At 36.1% G+C, this 15,736-nt stretch overlaps 1 protein-coding gene across 3 annotated transcripts in view; it reads right to left on the bottom strand.

Annotated features, from left to right (window-relative positions):
* mad1l1 (mitotic arrest deficient 1 like 1) overlaps positions 1 to 15,736 on the bottom strand; it is a 152,647-nt gene that overhangs the window by 104,555 nt on the left and 32,356 nt on the right. For all 3 annotated transcript variants that reach the window (XM_018740908.2, XM_018740916.2, XM_018740925.1), the window contains exons 11-13: positions 11,620 to 11,764; positions 2,470 to 2,610; positions 1,139 to 1,195 (exon numbers count right to left, since the gene is read on the bottom strand). In XM_018740908.2, the coding sequence (XP_018596424.1) occupies positions 1,139 to 1,195; positions 2,470 to 2,610; positions 11,620 to 11,764 (343 nt within the window). The remainder of the gene's footprint in view (positions 1 to 1,138; positions 1,196 to 2,469; positions 2,611 to 11,619; positions 11,765 to 15,736) is intronic.

Genomic DNA, 15,736 nt, shown 5'->3' with positions numbered 1-15,736 from the left:
TGCATTTTCTTATAATTAACTAATAGAGGGTAACTTTTTCCGTTATTCGTAAAGATGACTAAGATGCTTCACTTTCTGAAACTTAAAAAAAAATTTCTATTTTACTTATAGACAGAAGAAGATTGTAGCATCTGGTGAAAAATATGCTTAATTTTGCTCGGTTACATCAAAAGCCTTTCTAAACTGTAAAATAAAAGTTTTTTTTAAGCAAATGAAAACCTCCATTCTAGACAAGTATTAACACTGAAGTTACAACAATTACCCCTATGTATTGGGGGGGAGGGGGGAAGGAGGGGAAAAAAAAAAAAAAAAAAAAACCTGTTTTTGCAATTCTAGCAGCGTCAAGATGACAGTGGATGAAAACACAATTTATTCAATATTAAAAAGAAAAACTTGTGATTGGTGAAGCTTATCTTGAGGAGCAAGATGTGTTGTGTATGTTGTAACCAAAAGCTGTCATCACTGATCAGAGTAGACTTGTTTCACTACTTCAGTGTGCTATTAGTGGCTCAGGGTAACACAATGGAAGTCATATCTGAAAGGTCTCATACATTACAATCACTTAGCTCTTTAAACCAGTGAATGAATGCTTTAACAGGCTGAACTAAGGGGACGCACCATTTTCAATTTTAAAGTAGCACCAAAGCATGAATAATACGTTTATACAATTAGCAATGCCATTAATATTGCCCTCACATACGGACTGGACATTTTGCATCTTGGCATATGATTCAAAGGATTAGAAAAACAATTTCAAATGCTGTCGCCAGTCAAATTAGCATATTAATGAGCAAAGGACATCAGAGTGAGGGTACCAGTTGGCATAACCGAGAATTTTTTGGCACTGCATACCTGATCATTTATACTAAATATAATTGTTGGAAGAAGTGGCAATAAATCACAGAGCCAAGATTTAATTAACCATGAAAGCTGCACAGTGTTTATGCTCCAAGCAATTGTTTAAATTTATAAACTTTATATAGCACTGATAGAAAGCAGCCAAAAGCTACGAAAGAAATCAACACCTCATACTGAATTCATAAGAAAAAGATTTTGTCTAACTAAAAATAGATTTCTAAAGTATTCTCCAGGGTCAATAAAACAAAAGGATTCTAAAGGTGCCATATTGTATACATACAGTTTCAGCCTGGAGTTTATAGCTTCCTGCTTCCTCCTGAGCTTTAGACAGCTGAACCTAGAGGAAAAGCAAAGATTTCAGTGAAATACATGCAATGAGCTGTAAGAGGCTCAACAATACAAAGGATCTCACTGTTGACACTGCGAGAATTTGGGAAAAACCTTATTCTGCTGTCTAGGCACTGTATATATCAATGTTTTGTGACGAGAATCAGTGATGCTGAAATCTATAAACAAGGTTCATATTAATGACCGTTATTCATTCTCTTAAGCAATAGCTCAAAATTAAATCAGTTTAACATTTTACTAAAGACCATGTAATGGGTCATAACAATTGGTGTAATTGAGCCTAATATTACACCTAACATCACACTAGCATTGGACCATTAAGGGCATTCATTAAGTCTGTCAGAAGCACTATTTTTAATAACGTTTCTCATTCCTAGAAGCCAGACAACACTTGTCACCAATTAACCCAGCCAGCAGTGTAAAACTAAACTATTTGATGTGGATCACTGACTTCAGTGTTCTACTTGTAAACAGCTCTAGAAATAAACAGCTCAAATGAAATTAAGCAACCTTTTACATACAATTTAAGACAAGTGTAACATTACAACAGTAAGTGCCTTGATTTTATTAGATGGCAGGTTAGAACTGCAATGGTGTCAAAACAAAAAAAATATATGTATTTATTGATTTTTGTAGGGGGGGGCGCAGTGGTGTAGTGGGTTGGACCGGGTCCTGCTCTCCGGTGGGTCTGGAGTTCGAGTCCCACTTGGGGTGCCTTGCGACAGACTGGCGTCCCATCCTGGGTGTGTCCCTTCCAGCCTTACACCCTGTGTTGCCGGGATAGGTTCCGGCTCCCCGCGACCCCGTACGGGACAAGCAGTTCAGATGGTGTGTGTGTGATTTTTGTAGGGGGAAATACTGTATATATCCCTCAGGGACAGCTAGCAGTGCAGTGGTTCCAGCTACTGCCTTCGGACCCAAAGACTGCAGGTCCAAATCTCACCTGCAGCTGTAATACCCTTGAGCAATGAGTTTACTCTAAATTACCCAGTTGTATAAATGGGTAAATAACTGTAGGCAGATTAACATCGTAAGTTTCTTTGCAGAAAAGCATCAGGTAAATGTAAATATAGCCACACATAGCGATATATTACAAGGCATTATACATATATGTATAACAAATATGGATATTATCTTATGTGATTAAATTATATATGAAACTTATTGTAAATTTATGAGTACTGATTAACAGCACGACTATACAAGCAAAGGGTTGCCTTTATCACATACTTTTGTAAAACTATCCAGACAAATAGACTGTACCTCCATCTCGGAGTTGTGCGCCTGCACCTTCTGCAACATTTCCTCAGCCTCCTTCACACGACGGCTCAGCTGGGGCGAGTATTCGCTGGAGGCCAGTTCGCTGTCATAAGAGTTCAAGATGGCTCGTATGCCGTCTCGCTCCTGAGAAGAATCGCACAAAGGCAGTAAGAGTGAAAAAACCTTCCTCAGTTTTCAATGGCATTATTTTAATAATTGCACTGGCTCCTCAATAAGTTAATGCCACCTGTGTTTACCTACCAAGCTGACAGATGGCAGTAAAGTGAACCCGAAGAGAATTAGGGCAACAGGCAGCATGGTGGTTGCAGCTGCTACCCTCCACTCGAAGGAGCCAGGTTTAAATACCGCCTCCTGCTGTAGCACCCTTGATCAAGGTGCTTACATTAAATTGCTCAGTAACAATTACCCAGCTGTATAAATGGGTAAATCACAGTAAGTCACTTTTTTCCAAAGTTTCAGATAAACAAATTAATTCAAAGCGAGGGGCCTCCTAATTCAGCTCACTTGTACAGTGTTTACATCTCGTGCCTGGTCTTCCCGAGTATCTCTGATGCTAACAGTGCCAATGTGAGAAGGCGACTTGTTGCCACGAAGACCAAATTGAAGATAAAGGAAGCTAAAAGTGGAGAAATTACAAATGTTGCACAAGTATATAAGATGGATCATTCAATTGTGAGAACTGAAAAGGCATGTGGAGATTACATTTTTACTGATGGTAATTTAAGTTAAAAGTGACTTAAGATACAAATAAAAGCAATTACAAACAGTCTTAAGGTCCCAATTGTGTCTTAAGTCGAAAAACTGGGCTACAAATACATGGATTAAAGCAAGATATAACTGCACCACAAAATTCACTTATATTAAAACAGCAAAGACTCCGTGTTAAAATGTAATTTACTAATTTTCAAACTTGTCAACTTTTTCAACATTCACTTGATATGTCAGTACCTAGAGATAGTTTATAAGTTTGACAGGCACTAAACATTTGCACAGACACAGCTTTATACGTCAACCTGTGTGTACAAATTGAAATACTGAATACACGAGAGCCTTAGCATGATGAAATCTGAAACAGATCATTAGTTCAGGCTACTTATGTTCCTTATATTTTTCGATGTGGAAATACTGTTAGTCGATACATGGCCTAAATCAGTAGGCCTTACTGTGTATTATTTAGAGAAGGCTTGATTTCAGAAACATACCATGCATATGGAACTAGGTTTTCTGTACTCGATGTAATCAAGAGTAAAGCCCACGTACTCCGAGTACAAATGCAAAGTTTCCATACTTTTTTCAAAGTTAAAAACAGGCAGAGATAGATTGATATGGTTTATTTAATGCCAAAAGAGTAGAAATAGAAGTGTTTTGTAAGGAAATTTCTACTTCTCAAAAAGCATGACTAAAAGTATCTTTTGGAAAGCTTCTTTGTTTTGTTCTTCCAATTTCTCCAAAACAAACTTTATGGAAAAACAAAGCAAAAAGCTTGATGTATAAACAAGCAATCCACAATTCTGTGGTAACAAAAGAGTTGTGAAATTCAATACCTATAACTAATGGAGTCCTTGGATGAGTAGATATGACTTTCCATATTGTGAGAAAATAAAGCAAAAGGATTCTGAAAAGTGTCAACTAAAATCAGCAACATCATCCATCCTCAGATGAAAGAATACTTAGGCAACAAAAATTCATTCAAATTATGTAAATTAAGTCACAGTATCTTCAGCAGGACAATGTTCATTTTGAGGCATAGGCAATTACATTTTTTGCATCAAACAAAAGCTGAACTGGACTGACAGGACAGTAAGAATATGGATAAAATGCTCACCATGGCATAAGCGCAAACATTTTAAACTTCTGTGCAAATTTTAAAAATATTTCTGAAGGGTTTTAAACCACATCGTGTGCCTCTGAGATATTAAAAGTATATATGTTTGAAATGTAGGCACCAGTGGACTTTGTTAGATTACAATTACTACTATAGAAACTAAAAATTAAGCTATTAATTGCACATTAATTTGGATTACATAAGAAAATTGTAGTTAATGTCTTTCAAAAGGCCCAGGGATCTAAAATTCACTTTCTTCAGAAAATAAAATTTCCAACCTCAGTAGCTGAACTTATGGCTGTTACCTGACAACACAGTAAGTATAAAATACAACGATACATATTTAAACCCAAATAAACTCTATCCAAATGTAAGATGATACAAAATACATTTTAATACCAAAGCACTAACCTCTGTGACACTGACAAAGTACTCTAAGATACTTTTTAATAACCCAGCAAACAGGAAGTGATTTAAAAAAAATTAAGACTTTTAGATATTTAGATTTTTTTAAATTACATCCAACTGCTACACTATTTCCTACTAACAGAAGAATTTTGATTCTTTTGTACTTTTCTCTCAGCTAGTCCCACAGAACTCGTACGCATCCCCCAACCACGAAAGCGACATCCACACCAACTCAGGAGTAGGGAACACAGCCACACACCACCTCCAGCCGCTTCCTTTCACTCCAAGAGCTGCAGGTTCGCAGTGTGCCACCCAGAGCCTTATAGGTGCCCGGCTCAATGCAGGTGTCACTGTGACTACTGACGGTGACAGGACTCCACACGTCACTCACCCATGGGAACTACAGCCACTTTAGGTTTCCTGAGCAGCAGTACTTATGTACCACTTCACTACTGCACAACTACTTAATACATTGTGTGCACGGTTTGGGTCCAGAAGCTTTCCTTTAATCCTAAAATTGCTAATATTATACACAGTTCATTAATAACCTTCAAAAAAAGTGCTCTAAAAGCAAACTCTACCAGAAACTACAGGATTTATTAATAAAGATAATGTGTGCATATGTGTTTTTATTACATTAGCCCTTAGAGCACATCAGTCCATCAAAAGTCCAGGACACAACAGGCATTGAAAGTCAAAGATTGTGAGCATATAGCCAAAATCCCCAAAGATGCAGAAGGCAAGGCCCATTATTCCTACCTTTCATGTGAGATTGCAAGTGTATTCAGAGTGTAAAAGCAGCAGACAGCTTTATTTCCAAACAAAATTCTGTCTGTATTCCTATTAAGAAAGCACTTTGGTTCCTTTGGGGGGGGCGAGTGCAACTTTTACATAAGAGAGCCAAATAAAGGACCAAAGTAAAAGAAAGGTTAGAAATCACTCAAGAAAGGGGGCGAACATATTGCTGCCCAATTGCACACAGCCCAGCACCTTTGGAAAATTACTCACAAGTGATTTTTTTTTTTTTAAGCAAATAAAGTTAAGTGTAAATTCAACACCACAACAAGACACACTACATGCTAATAAAGAAATAACAGCTTGTAATACTAAATAAAAATCAATTTGATTTCTGATTCTTACAGTATAAAAGCTAAGTAGAGTTGGAAAGTGACCTAGGATGAGTCATTATGCATGGGGGGACTTTAGAAATTGCAATTGCTAGGTCAGTACAGAACCCAGCAAAGCAAAATAATCCATTGGTACAACACATATTTGTACTTCACTTATCACCTTTTATTCCAGCTTCCTAGAATTCACACTACTGTAAATATGCCAACTTCCTTTTTAATACATCATGACTTTTCTGATATCATTTCTGCATCAATCTCCTTGATACTGAGTGTACCAACATTCAGAATATTTAATGTTTAGAAACCCTTAACTTAATTAGCAAAAAGGTCACAGAACATTTAATTATTTGGGATCCCAAATAATTAACCAGGCCCATCTGTATTCTAGACATTACCATAAACCAAAACTTATCTTGATGGTAACCTTTACACAATACTAATATCCAACACTTTGTATAAATTGAATCATTAAGAAATTAAAATTGTCTATTCAGCAATATACAAGAAATACCAGTGACACAGAGCATCAAATTTATTCATTTAGCTGATGCTTTTCTCCAAAGCAACTTGCAATGTTACACTACCTACAATTATTTACCCACTTATACACGTGAGTAATTTTACTGGAGCAATTTAGGAGTACCTTGCTGTAAAGTACTGCAGCAATAGGTGGGATTCAAACCTCTGACCCTCAGGTCTGAAGGCAGCAGTTCTATCTACTACACTATGAGCTGCCCTATTGGAAACAATTATATAGCAGAAAACATTAGGAAAAAGACATTTATTGTGGAATCCTTACCAGTAGTAACATTCCCTCAGCGATTCATATATTTTAGTCTACACTGCTTGCACTGTTACGCTGAAAAAGTTAACCAAAAGCAAAATTTTCAAAAAAAAAAAAAAAAAAAAGCTTGACGCTATTGTCAAACCTATAGGCCTTGCCATCCTCCTCATTTTTCCCTCAGAGCACCTTTGCATCTGCATGTAAACAAATGAATTCACCAAACCGACATGGAGGAACATCCGTTTAATTAGCACTAATCCATTTTCACCGAACAACGCAATCTGTTTCTAACACAGAGTTCCACAGAGCACCTAATCTTAAACCACGAGCATTTTTAAATGCCCATTTGGGTAGTTCCAAGAACAGCTGGCGAGTAACCTTGGGTTTCTGCGGTCTGAGTATGTGCACTGCAATGTTTATTTGGCATAAGTCACCCTAAGGCAGGCACTTGTAGACAGACATGTTAAAAAGAGATAAAACACCACAGCAAGTTATGAACAACTTGCACTATCAATAAGTTTAAAAGTCAGGGAAAAAAAAGTGGAATTCTTTTTTGTAGTTGCATCTTACACAGAATAATACATAGAAAACATACATTCTGACGATGCAAGTTTTCAAAATCAACCCTTCCATATTCTTCACGAGCCAAAATAAAGTTACCAAACACACAACCCATAACACAGGTGTGTGAGACAAACAAAGGGAAATGCAGCATTAACTAGAAAGGTGACAGTGTTGTTTTCAGATGGGTGGTTTGATGTAGAGATGAAGACTGTAGTACTCTAGTGTAGAGTTGAAGACTAGAAGTCTGCCTGTTTTTTGAAAATTAATTTTTTCCAGTTCATTCATTCAACTTAATTATTAACATATAAACCAAGTAGCATATAAGCCTCACGGGCAATCAGATTTGAAAGGCCAATGTTTAAGTCCTGATAAATACCTGTGTATGTGGTAAACATTTAGCACACCATCATTTTCCTCCTTTGTGAAGTGGTCTTGGTAGGTGTTCTGAAACATCCCCCCCCCAAACATCTGATATTCTGTTCAATTGTCATGGTAACTATGGATTCAGCATTAAGGTGAAAACACAACCACCTTACTGACCACATATGGCAAAAACCCTTCACACCCTAAATGAATGCATTTGCTCATTTTTAGGCACTGACTATCAGCAATGCCAATTCTATCATCTCTAAAAGCTAGGATATTTGATCTTACGATAACTAATATTTCATATTGCTGCTCGGGTTTGTTATCAAAACAGTTTATTTGAATGAAAGTTGTTGTACATTATTTCATCTCTCTTCTTTTCTTTAATTTTCACAGTAAAACAATAAGAGCCATGAAGTCATTGTCCACTCTTGCCAGCCACATGAATAGAATCCCTCCGGAATGTTCTGTCCTACTCTTTTGTGCCAAGATGTTATCCACTCCAAATGGAAGCAAATAAATGAAATGCACATCTTTCCACAAACAAGGTATGCAACTTTTAAACATCCCCAAAAACATAAGTACTAATGACAACACGAAAGACCCACAAATTCCCCAAATAATTCACTTTGACATATCTACATGCTCATTTTTCATAGTATTTTTAAAAAAAAAAAAAAAAAAAAAAATCCAGTGTTGCACAGAATGGCAAGACCCTCAGAACATGTGGCTTATTATTTACCCATTAATACAGGTGTGCAATTTTACTGGAGCAATTTTGGGGTGAGTACCTTGCTCAAGGGTACTACAGCCAGAGGTGGAGATCAAACTGGCAATCTTTGTGTCCAAAGGCAGCAACTCTAACCACTACACTAGCAGCTGTCCCTAAAAGTATCCATTAACTTTTTATAACAATATTCTGCATATGGAACAGCTGAGCTGTATTGCTGTCCTACCTTCTACCCCAAAAAAAAAAAAAATTACTGACATTAATGAAAATAATCCTCAAAACCATTTAACAGAAAATGTGAAACCAAGAGACAGTGTGCTAAAAACAGAAGTACTTCTCATATCATGTGTCAAGAACATCTGCTCTTTATTATGATTTACTCTGGCTTGCCATCATGTTTCTTTTTAATATTTTCTAAATTACATTCACAAATTACTGCTAAAACTCTTTTGAGTGCACAGCCGATTAATGTAATTACTGCTTTTCATTGGGTGGTTCATGGGGTAAGTGAGGATTACCGCAATGTAAAATAAGTCACGATGGACAAGGTTTCCAACACTGGCCTTTTAAGAGAGAAAATGTGCAAAGGACAGAAAATCACCTGTGCAAGCAGCAGCCAGCTCAAGTTATAAAATTCTGGAAGACTAAGAAAGTACTAATATGAGCCCTTTTCACCTGAAATTTCCAACTTTCAATCAGTATGCCTGCTGACATTTCCATTTCAAATAAATCCTAACACTTCAATGCAATAAAAATATCTAGCCATTACTTATTACAGCAATGCGGATTCAAAACTATCCCAAGTATAACTTGAGGTAGAAAAATTTAAGGGGAGACTGACAAACTGAGAATTTCATTATTCAAGAAGACATTTCCACACCTTTGAAGTGAAGACAAGTTTTTTCCCCCCAACTTACACTGTGACAACTGATGCAGTCTGACACTTTAAGGGTGTAATAAACTGCCTTTTTTTTCTAAAGAACACTTGTGAAACAATGCTTTTCCCTGTGGCACATGCAGAAATAGAAACTGGAAAATGATATTAAATAGCTATTTATTAAAATCACCAAAACAGTGTCAGCGATAAGATGACAACATTCATGTCAGCTTTAATGAGATGCATCCATTTGTTTTCTGATAACATGTTCATCGACTGATCTAATCAGAAATCAAAATAATAGGCATGTTTGTGCTTAAATTACTATATGCAAGATGGTCAAAACACCTTGCATGGTTAAATACTGAGCCCAGATTATGTCTGAAAAACAGCAGCGTATGAGAAGCACCTTGTGATTTCTACAGTTGATAAACGCATCCAGTGAGCTAATAAAATGACTCAATTACTATACACATTATTTTTGGTCTAGATTGCCCTTTCCAGGGCAATATCAACAGATCAATAAATTATGTAAATAACACAAAGTAATGTGGTGGGAATTCAGAAGTAGGATATGAAGCCAGGGGGAAAAAAAGAGGATCGAACAGTATGCAGACGTTTTCAGGTAAGAGTGTCTTGATAGAAACTGTCAGGCTTGATGATCACAGAACTACATTCAGCTGCAAAGTAATCCATGTTGAATTTCAAAAGAATTTAAGGTCTTCGAATGGTAATTTTGGGTTTAACTTAGAAGACAATGTGATTGTTGGCAACAGTAACTCAAACCATGCTCTAAAAATCACCCAGACTCACTATTTAAGGTTCAAGTAATATGCTTCATTTTTAAAATAAAACACAAAGGGATTAAATCAGTGTAAATAAATGTACATAATCCCTCTGGGATTAATAGTTTCATTCATGCATTCATAATTTCAAAATTATCATCGTTAAATCAGCGCATTTGGCCGAGGAGTTTTAGAATGTTAGATTATCAGATTCATGATTTACCCATTTACGCTGTCAGGTATTCAACAAGAGCAAATTATAACATCAATGGTAAGATTTTTCAGATCAATAATACCAAAACAATGTGTTTTTATACTATGCAGGAAAAATCTGAACAAATAAGAAAAGCAAATAAATTGAAAAAAAATGCTCATACAGCTTTGTCCTGCATTAGCCGTGGACTAGCATTCGTCCTGTCTTAGTACTTGTATCTCATCTCTACTCAACATATAGTCAGCGACCTACAAACAGGAGGACAAAAAGTTCTTCATAACTATAGTTCTGTACATTAAACATAATTCAATCATTTCCCTTTCCATCAAGGGAAACCTTTAGCCCTCATAAGAGAAGGGCAAAATACTTATAAAGATATTGTTTCTCATGGAAATCTCAAGGTAAATGTTTACAGGAGCACAGACTATGGAGGAAACTTTCAATGGTTACACTAGTGCCTACACTAGAGAATGACAAACCTCTTGTAAATTACACTTTTTTCAATACTGTAGAGCAGCAACACACATACTCTTCTAATAAAAGATTAAGAAATTGTTTAGTAGATAATCCATCATGCTCATGTTTATAAATATACAACTTTAAAGGACTATAGAACTGCAGTCAAACAATAACAAATGCCTGTACTTGCAGAAGTTGAGAAAACTTTAATTTTCCTGGGATATTCCTAACAAAACGGTTCTCCGTAGATAAATCAATCACAGCCAGCAGTCAACGACAAGAGCTCTCAGCTTCATTATCTAGTATGTACAGCTAGCCACATAAGTACATTTTTGTGTGACGGTACCACCTCCCAAAAGCAATCATCCCAGCAGTGATAGCCTTAGATATGAAAAAAAGTTTAGGACGTCTGGGTTTAGGGGCAATTCATACATTAAAAATCATTTCGGTGTTGAAATATATTGCTCTCTGTCTTCAATTGATTGTAGAAACTAATTAAATATGTGGATCTAGTGACTCCAGTTATATTCTTCGCACTATCACCAAGAGAATAAAGAGTGTAAGTTACATACATTTAACTTGTTTTAAAAAAAAAAAAAAACCCTCAACGTCATCTATAAAAGGGTCTAAAGTTTTGCGACCACAAAGCCAAAGGCAACAGGTAATTTAAACAAAATATCCATGGCTGACTTATGACTTATGATCCAATTAAACTCTTGGAGCACTCACCTAGAATTACTCTAATTGGAATACAGGGGAACTGCTAGGACTATCAAGTGGATGGTCCACTGATGCAGCATTGAGCACAGAGACTTTTAAAGAGAATATGGTGCCAATCTGGGGCCAAGACCAGAAATCAGTTCCCACTCACAGAAAAAACAGGAGCCCTGTGATGCTGCATGCACTACATTATGAAATATACAAAAACAAAGTATGACAGAACCTGACAAGAAGCTTTGAAAAGGTCCCTGCTGTGACTTTACTACGCACCTTGGTGAGAAGCAGGACTCTCTTCTGCAGGCGACGTACCAGGGCATCCTGCTGCTCGCGCTTCTTCTGCTCTTCCAGAAGCCGGGAGCGCAGTTGCAGAACTTCACCTTGGAGCTGCACGCGGGCCTTCTCCAGGGCTCGGGCACTGAAAAGCACAATGCTTTGTTATGAAACAATGAAGCACTGCCAAACAAAAGTTATGGCTCAGACTTCTGTGCAATACAGAGTCAGGGGGTTCATGCTAACAATCTCACAATTACTGGCTTCTACTATGACACAGTAGCCATACTGAATTTTGCCATATCTTGACTAATAGGGGCAGCTGGTAGCATAGTGGTTAGAGCTGCTGCCTTTGGATCCCAAGGTTGTAGGTTTCATACCCACCTCCAGCTGTAGTACCCTTAAGCAAGGTACTTACCCTAAATTGCTCCAGTAAGATTACCCAGCTGTATAAATGGGTACATAAGTTTGTAATAATATTAACCTTAACATTAAAAATTGCTTTGGAAAGAAGTGTCAGCTAAAAGAATAAATGTAGTACCAGCTTTTTTTCCCCGTTTTTGTAATTACAGCTTTCAACAAATGTGGAAGATGTAAAACTGAAGGCGAACAGAAGATGAAACCACACAGCAAGAGATAGGACTACTACAAAAAAATCCCATAAATTCAGTAGTTCAGTACTCCAGTTAGAAAGCATACATTTACAAGGCAATGAGAAAACAGCTCCTTGAAACAAATTGTTGCAACAACAGTTCAGATGCACCGTGCATAACCTTGAGAAATACCCTTGTTATTCCACAACCATCAATGCAAATCAGTCCATTCTATTTGCATTTGGAGACAAATAGATAGTGACTGAAAAGAGCAGTACCCTACTTGACCTTAGGAAAAAAGAAAAAAAAAAAAAAAAAAAGAATGAAATTACTTGCAGGAGGAGTTCAACTCAAACCATCGCTGAGAAAGGAAGGCTTAGGAGGCAAAAAGGAATAATCAGGGCCTCATAACATTCATTCGGTCTCATCATCCTTTTTTTAAGAGAAGACAGCCCATAAGCCTGCAGACTCGAGTACAGCCAAGTGAACTTGCCATGTCACCATTTATCAAAGACAGATCACAACTTAAAATGTGGCTGTGTGGACAATGTTTACAATATACAACTATTTTTGGGGGGGATGCTTCATGAATCTTGCAGTTTTATTTTAAAAATGTAATAATTTGGGATCTCACTGTTAGAATCAACAAGAAATTAATGGATTCTGCTGTAGCATGCTACTCTGAAAAGTCTTTCCCTTTGTTATTAATTACTATTACGCATAATTCTGCAAAGATATCTAGTTCAATTAAATTTTATGAAGTGTAATAAATACAGGATATAAATACAGGATTTATTTCTACATTCAAAAACCAGTTGCATCACATGTCGAGATTCACTCTTGTCAGAAGAGAACCTACACTTCAAGCTTTCTGCAGATACCAAGTAGAATGTTATTTTAAGAAATTTTATTTCATTCTCATATTACTACTACTTTAGCAGTTATAGTACTAAATACTCACATATAAAATTATTTAAATTAAAATTTTTTTTAAAGAAAAGCAGAACACCAAAAAAGCTAAATATCTATACACATTTTGTATGCAATTAGAATAACTAAAGTGTAAAGAGCTGAATTAACTATTTAGATATTTGGAGGATTTGAAGACAATATAAGACAAATACAGTAACAACACAATTTGTCATGAATTGTGAACAAAAGCTAACTCAAATGAATTTAAATACAACAGTGCAGGCCCACAGGCATCTTAAATTATGCATTTAGCATAACTATTCATTTTTCATGATTACAGAAGGTAGTTACATCACCCATATATTTAGGCACGGCTCATTGATGGATTGTCCCGTATTCCCACATGGCTCAAAATGTCATGCTTTTAGGAGTATATAAGTTGGGGACTTCAGTGACAGTTCACTTGAGGGGAAAAAGAGGAGGTAAAAATGTTTTCACCTTTTTATTTTTGAACCACAAAAATCCTTTATTAGTTCTCAGGATTCAAAAGGAATACAGCGTCATAAGTGAAAGATTCAGAAATGGAAAAAAGAGTCAGCAATGCTTTTCCCTGTAACTTCTGATTGTATGCTCAACCTATTTTCACAAAGGAGACTAAAAAATATCAAGGAAATAATAATTTAACTTTTTTATAAGATAGCAGAGTCTAGGACAAGTTCTAAGTTCCAAGATGTGGCAGGGGCAGAATAAAATGGAGACTTTTTTTTTTTTTTTTTTAAAAGAACAATCTACAGTGAGATGGATACTGTAATAGTTTTGAGGCTAAAATAAAGTAAATGGCTGTCATGTAGAAGCAGCAGCTCTTAATGCCATTTGTGACAGATTAATCACATTTTCTGTTTCAACCCAGTTGAAAGGGCAGATGTGTTTTTGTTTCTGCTTCAGTCTCTCACAACACATAATTAAGAAGATATTTTAAACAATGTCCAAAAAATTGCACAGAGCTACTTCAGACCTACTTAAAAATCATTTGGGGCATTTCTGTGGTAAGTACACATAATTTTCTCTGAATAATTACTAGTTTTGTCTGAGATAAGTTGCCAATGCTGTGAACTTCCCTCTGTCCACTTACACTTTCAAGTCCATTTGTAAAATAATACAAGAAACCAACATTCTCTGATAACCCTGCCACAACCATCCCTAAATACTACTTTCCACTTGTCAACTTCTAAGAAAAACACACTACTTTGAAAATCCGCATACTCAGAAGAGAATGTCTTAAAGATACGCTAAGGGTACCTTCAACATTGGAACATGTTATCATGAGAATAAGAAAAGAAACAGTATGTTGCAAAGCCAATAATTAACGTGTACAACCAACTGCCTTCTATGAAGCTTTCAAATTTCCCTACTAAATATAACCGCCATATACTTAGGAACACATGTAGAGAAAAGGTCAGTTTCCCAGGTGCTCTGGAGTCTTATGAGCAAATCCACACATATTATACATTAAGTACTGTTATAAAGCTCATGATACTTTAGAAAAGAAATGCTGCATTTTCATTTATTCATTTTGCCATTTCATTTATTTTCTCCGAAGCGACAGTTATTTACTCGTTTTTACAGCTGAAAAAAAAAAAAAAATTTAACTGGAGCAATTCAGGGTAAATGCCTTGCTCAAGGTTATTGCAACTGAAGGTGGGATTTGAACCAGCTGCATGCTATGAATGAGCAAGGTACTTACCCTAAATTGCTCCAGTAAAATCACCCAGTTGTATAAATGGTAAATAATTGGAAGTCACTTTGGAGAAAAGTATTAGCTAAATGAATAAATGTCATTGTCAATTCAGTGCTTGGGCTTGAGGTGTTCACTTTAGGATCAATTATGGGGGGGAAATCACAAAGAGAGCTTTAAAAAAATTTAAAAAAAATAAAAACATGGTTAAAGATATTTAGCTTTTCCTCTGAGAATAAGCAGTCATACTAATGTAATCGATACACCTTTTGAAACCTTGCTACAAAAAAAAGTTAAGCGTTGGTGTGTCCTTACATAACACATGAGAATGCTAAGCTTGAACATAAACCAATATACACTAGACATTTCTAAGGACCACTGACAACCACAGATGTGCTGTTTATCTGAGGTGGCTAATTATTCCCCGTAGAATATTACTCAATCGTTTTAATGTATGAATTTCAATTTAAAGTGCCCATTCCATGAGTATTATTTAAATCATCTGTTCAATAAACAACTAAAACAGTGATTTTAAACCTCAGGTTTGATTACAGGGCTAAGAACTACCTGCAGGATAGGTGCAGTTCAGTTTAAGAAAAGAGAATTTCATTTTGGAAAATCCAGAAGGGAAAATAATTTGTAGGACTTGGACAAAAGTATGTGACTAGTCTACTATATTAATATGTGAATTACTGTAGGAAGTTTAGCATCATATCTCTAGAATTCTAAGTCACCTTGGATGAAGGTCTCCAATACATACTACATAGTGATCATTAGACACTGTCTTACAGAATTATCTACAATGGGAATATATTCATACCCTGAGATACAGCCATTAGAGCTTCAAGAATTCAACTTTACAAGGAGTTTCATTTAA

This window comes from Scleropages formosus, chromosome 20, assembly GCF_900964775.1.
Source record: "Scleropages formosus chromosome 20, fSclFor1.1, whole genome shotgun sequence".
Classification (NCBI taxonomy): Eukaryota; Metazoa; Chordata; class Actinopteri; order Osteoglossiformes; family Osteoglossidae; genus Scleropages; species Scleropages formosus.
Note: the sequence above shows the minus strand (reverse complement) of the source record. Positions and strands in the feature narration are given on the sequence as shown.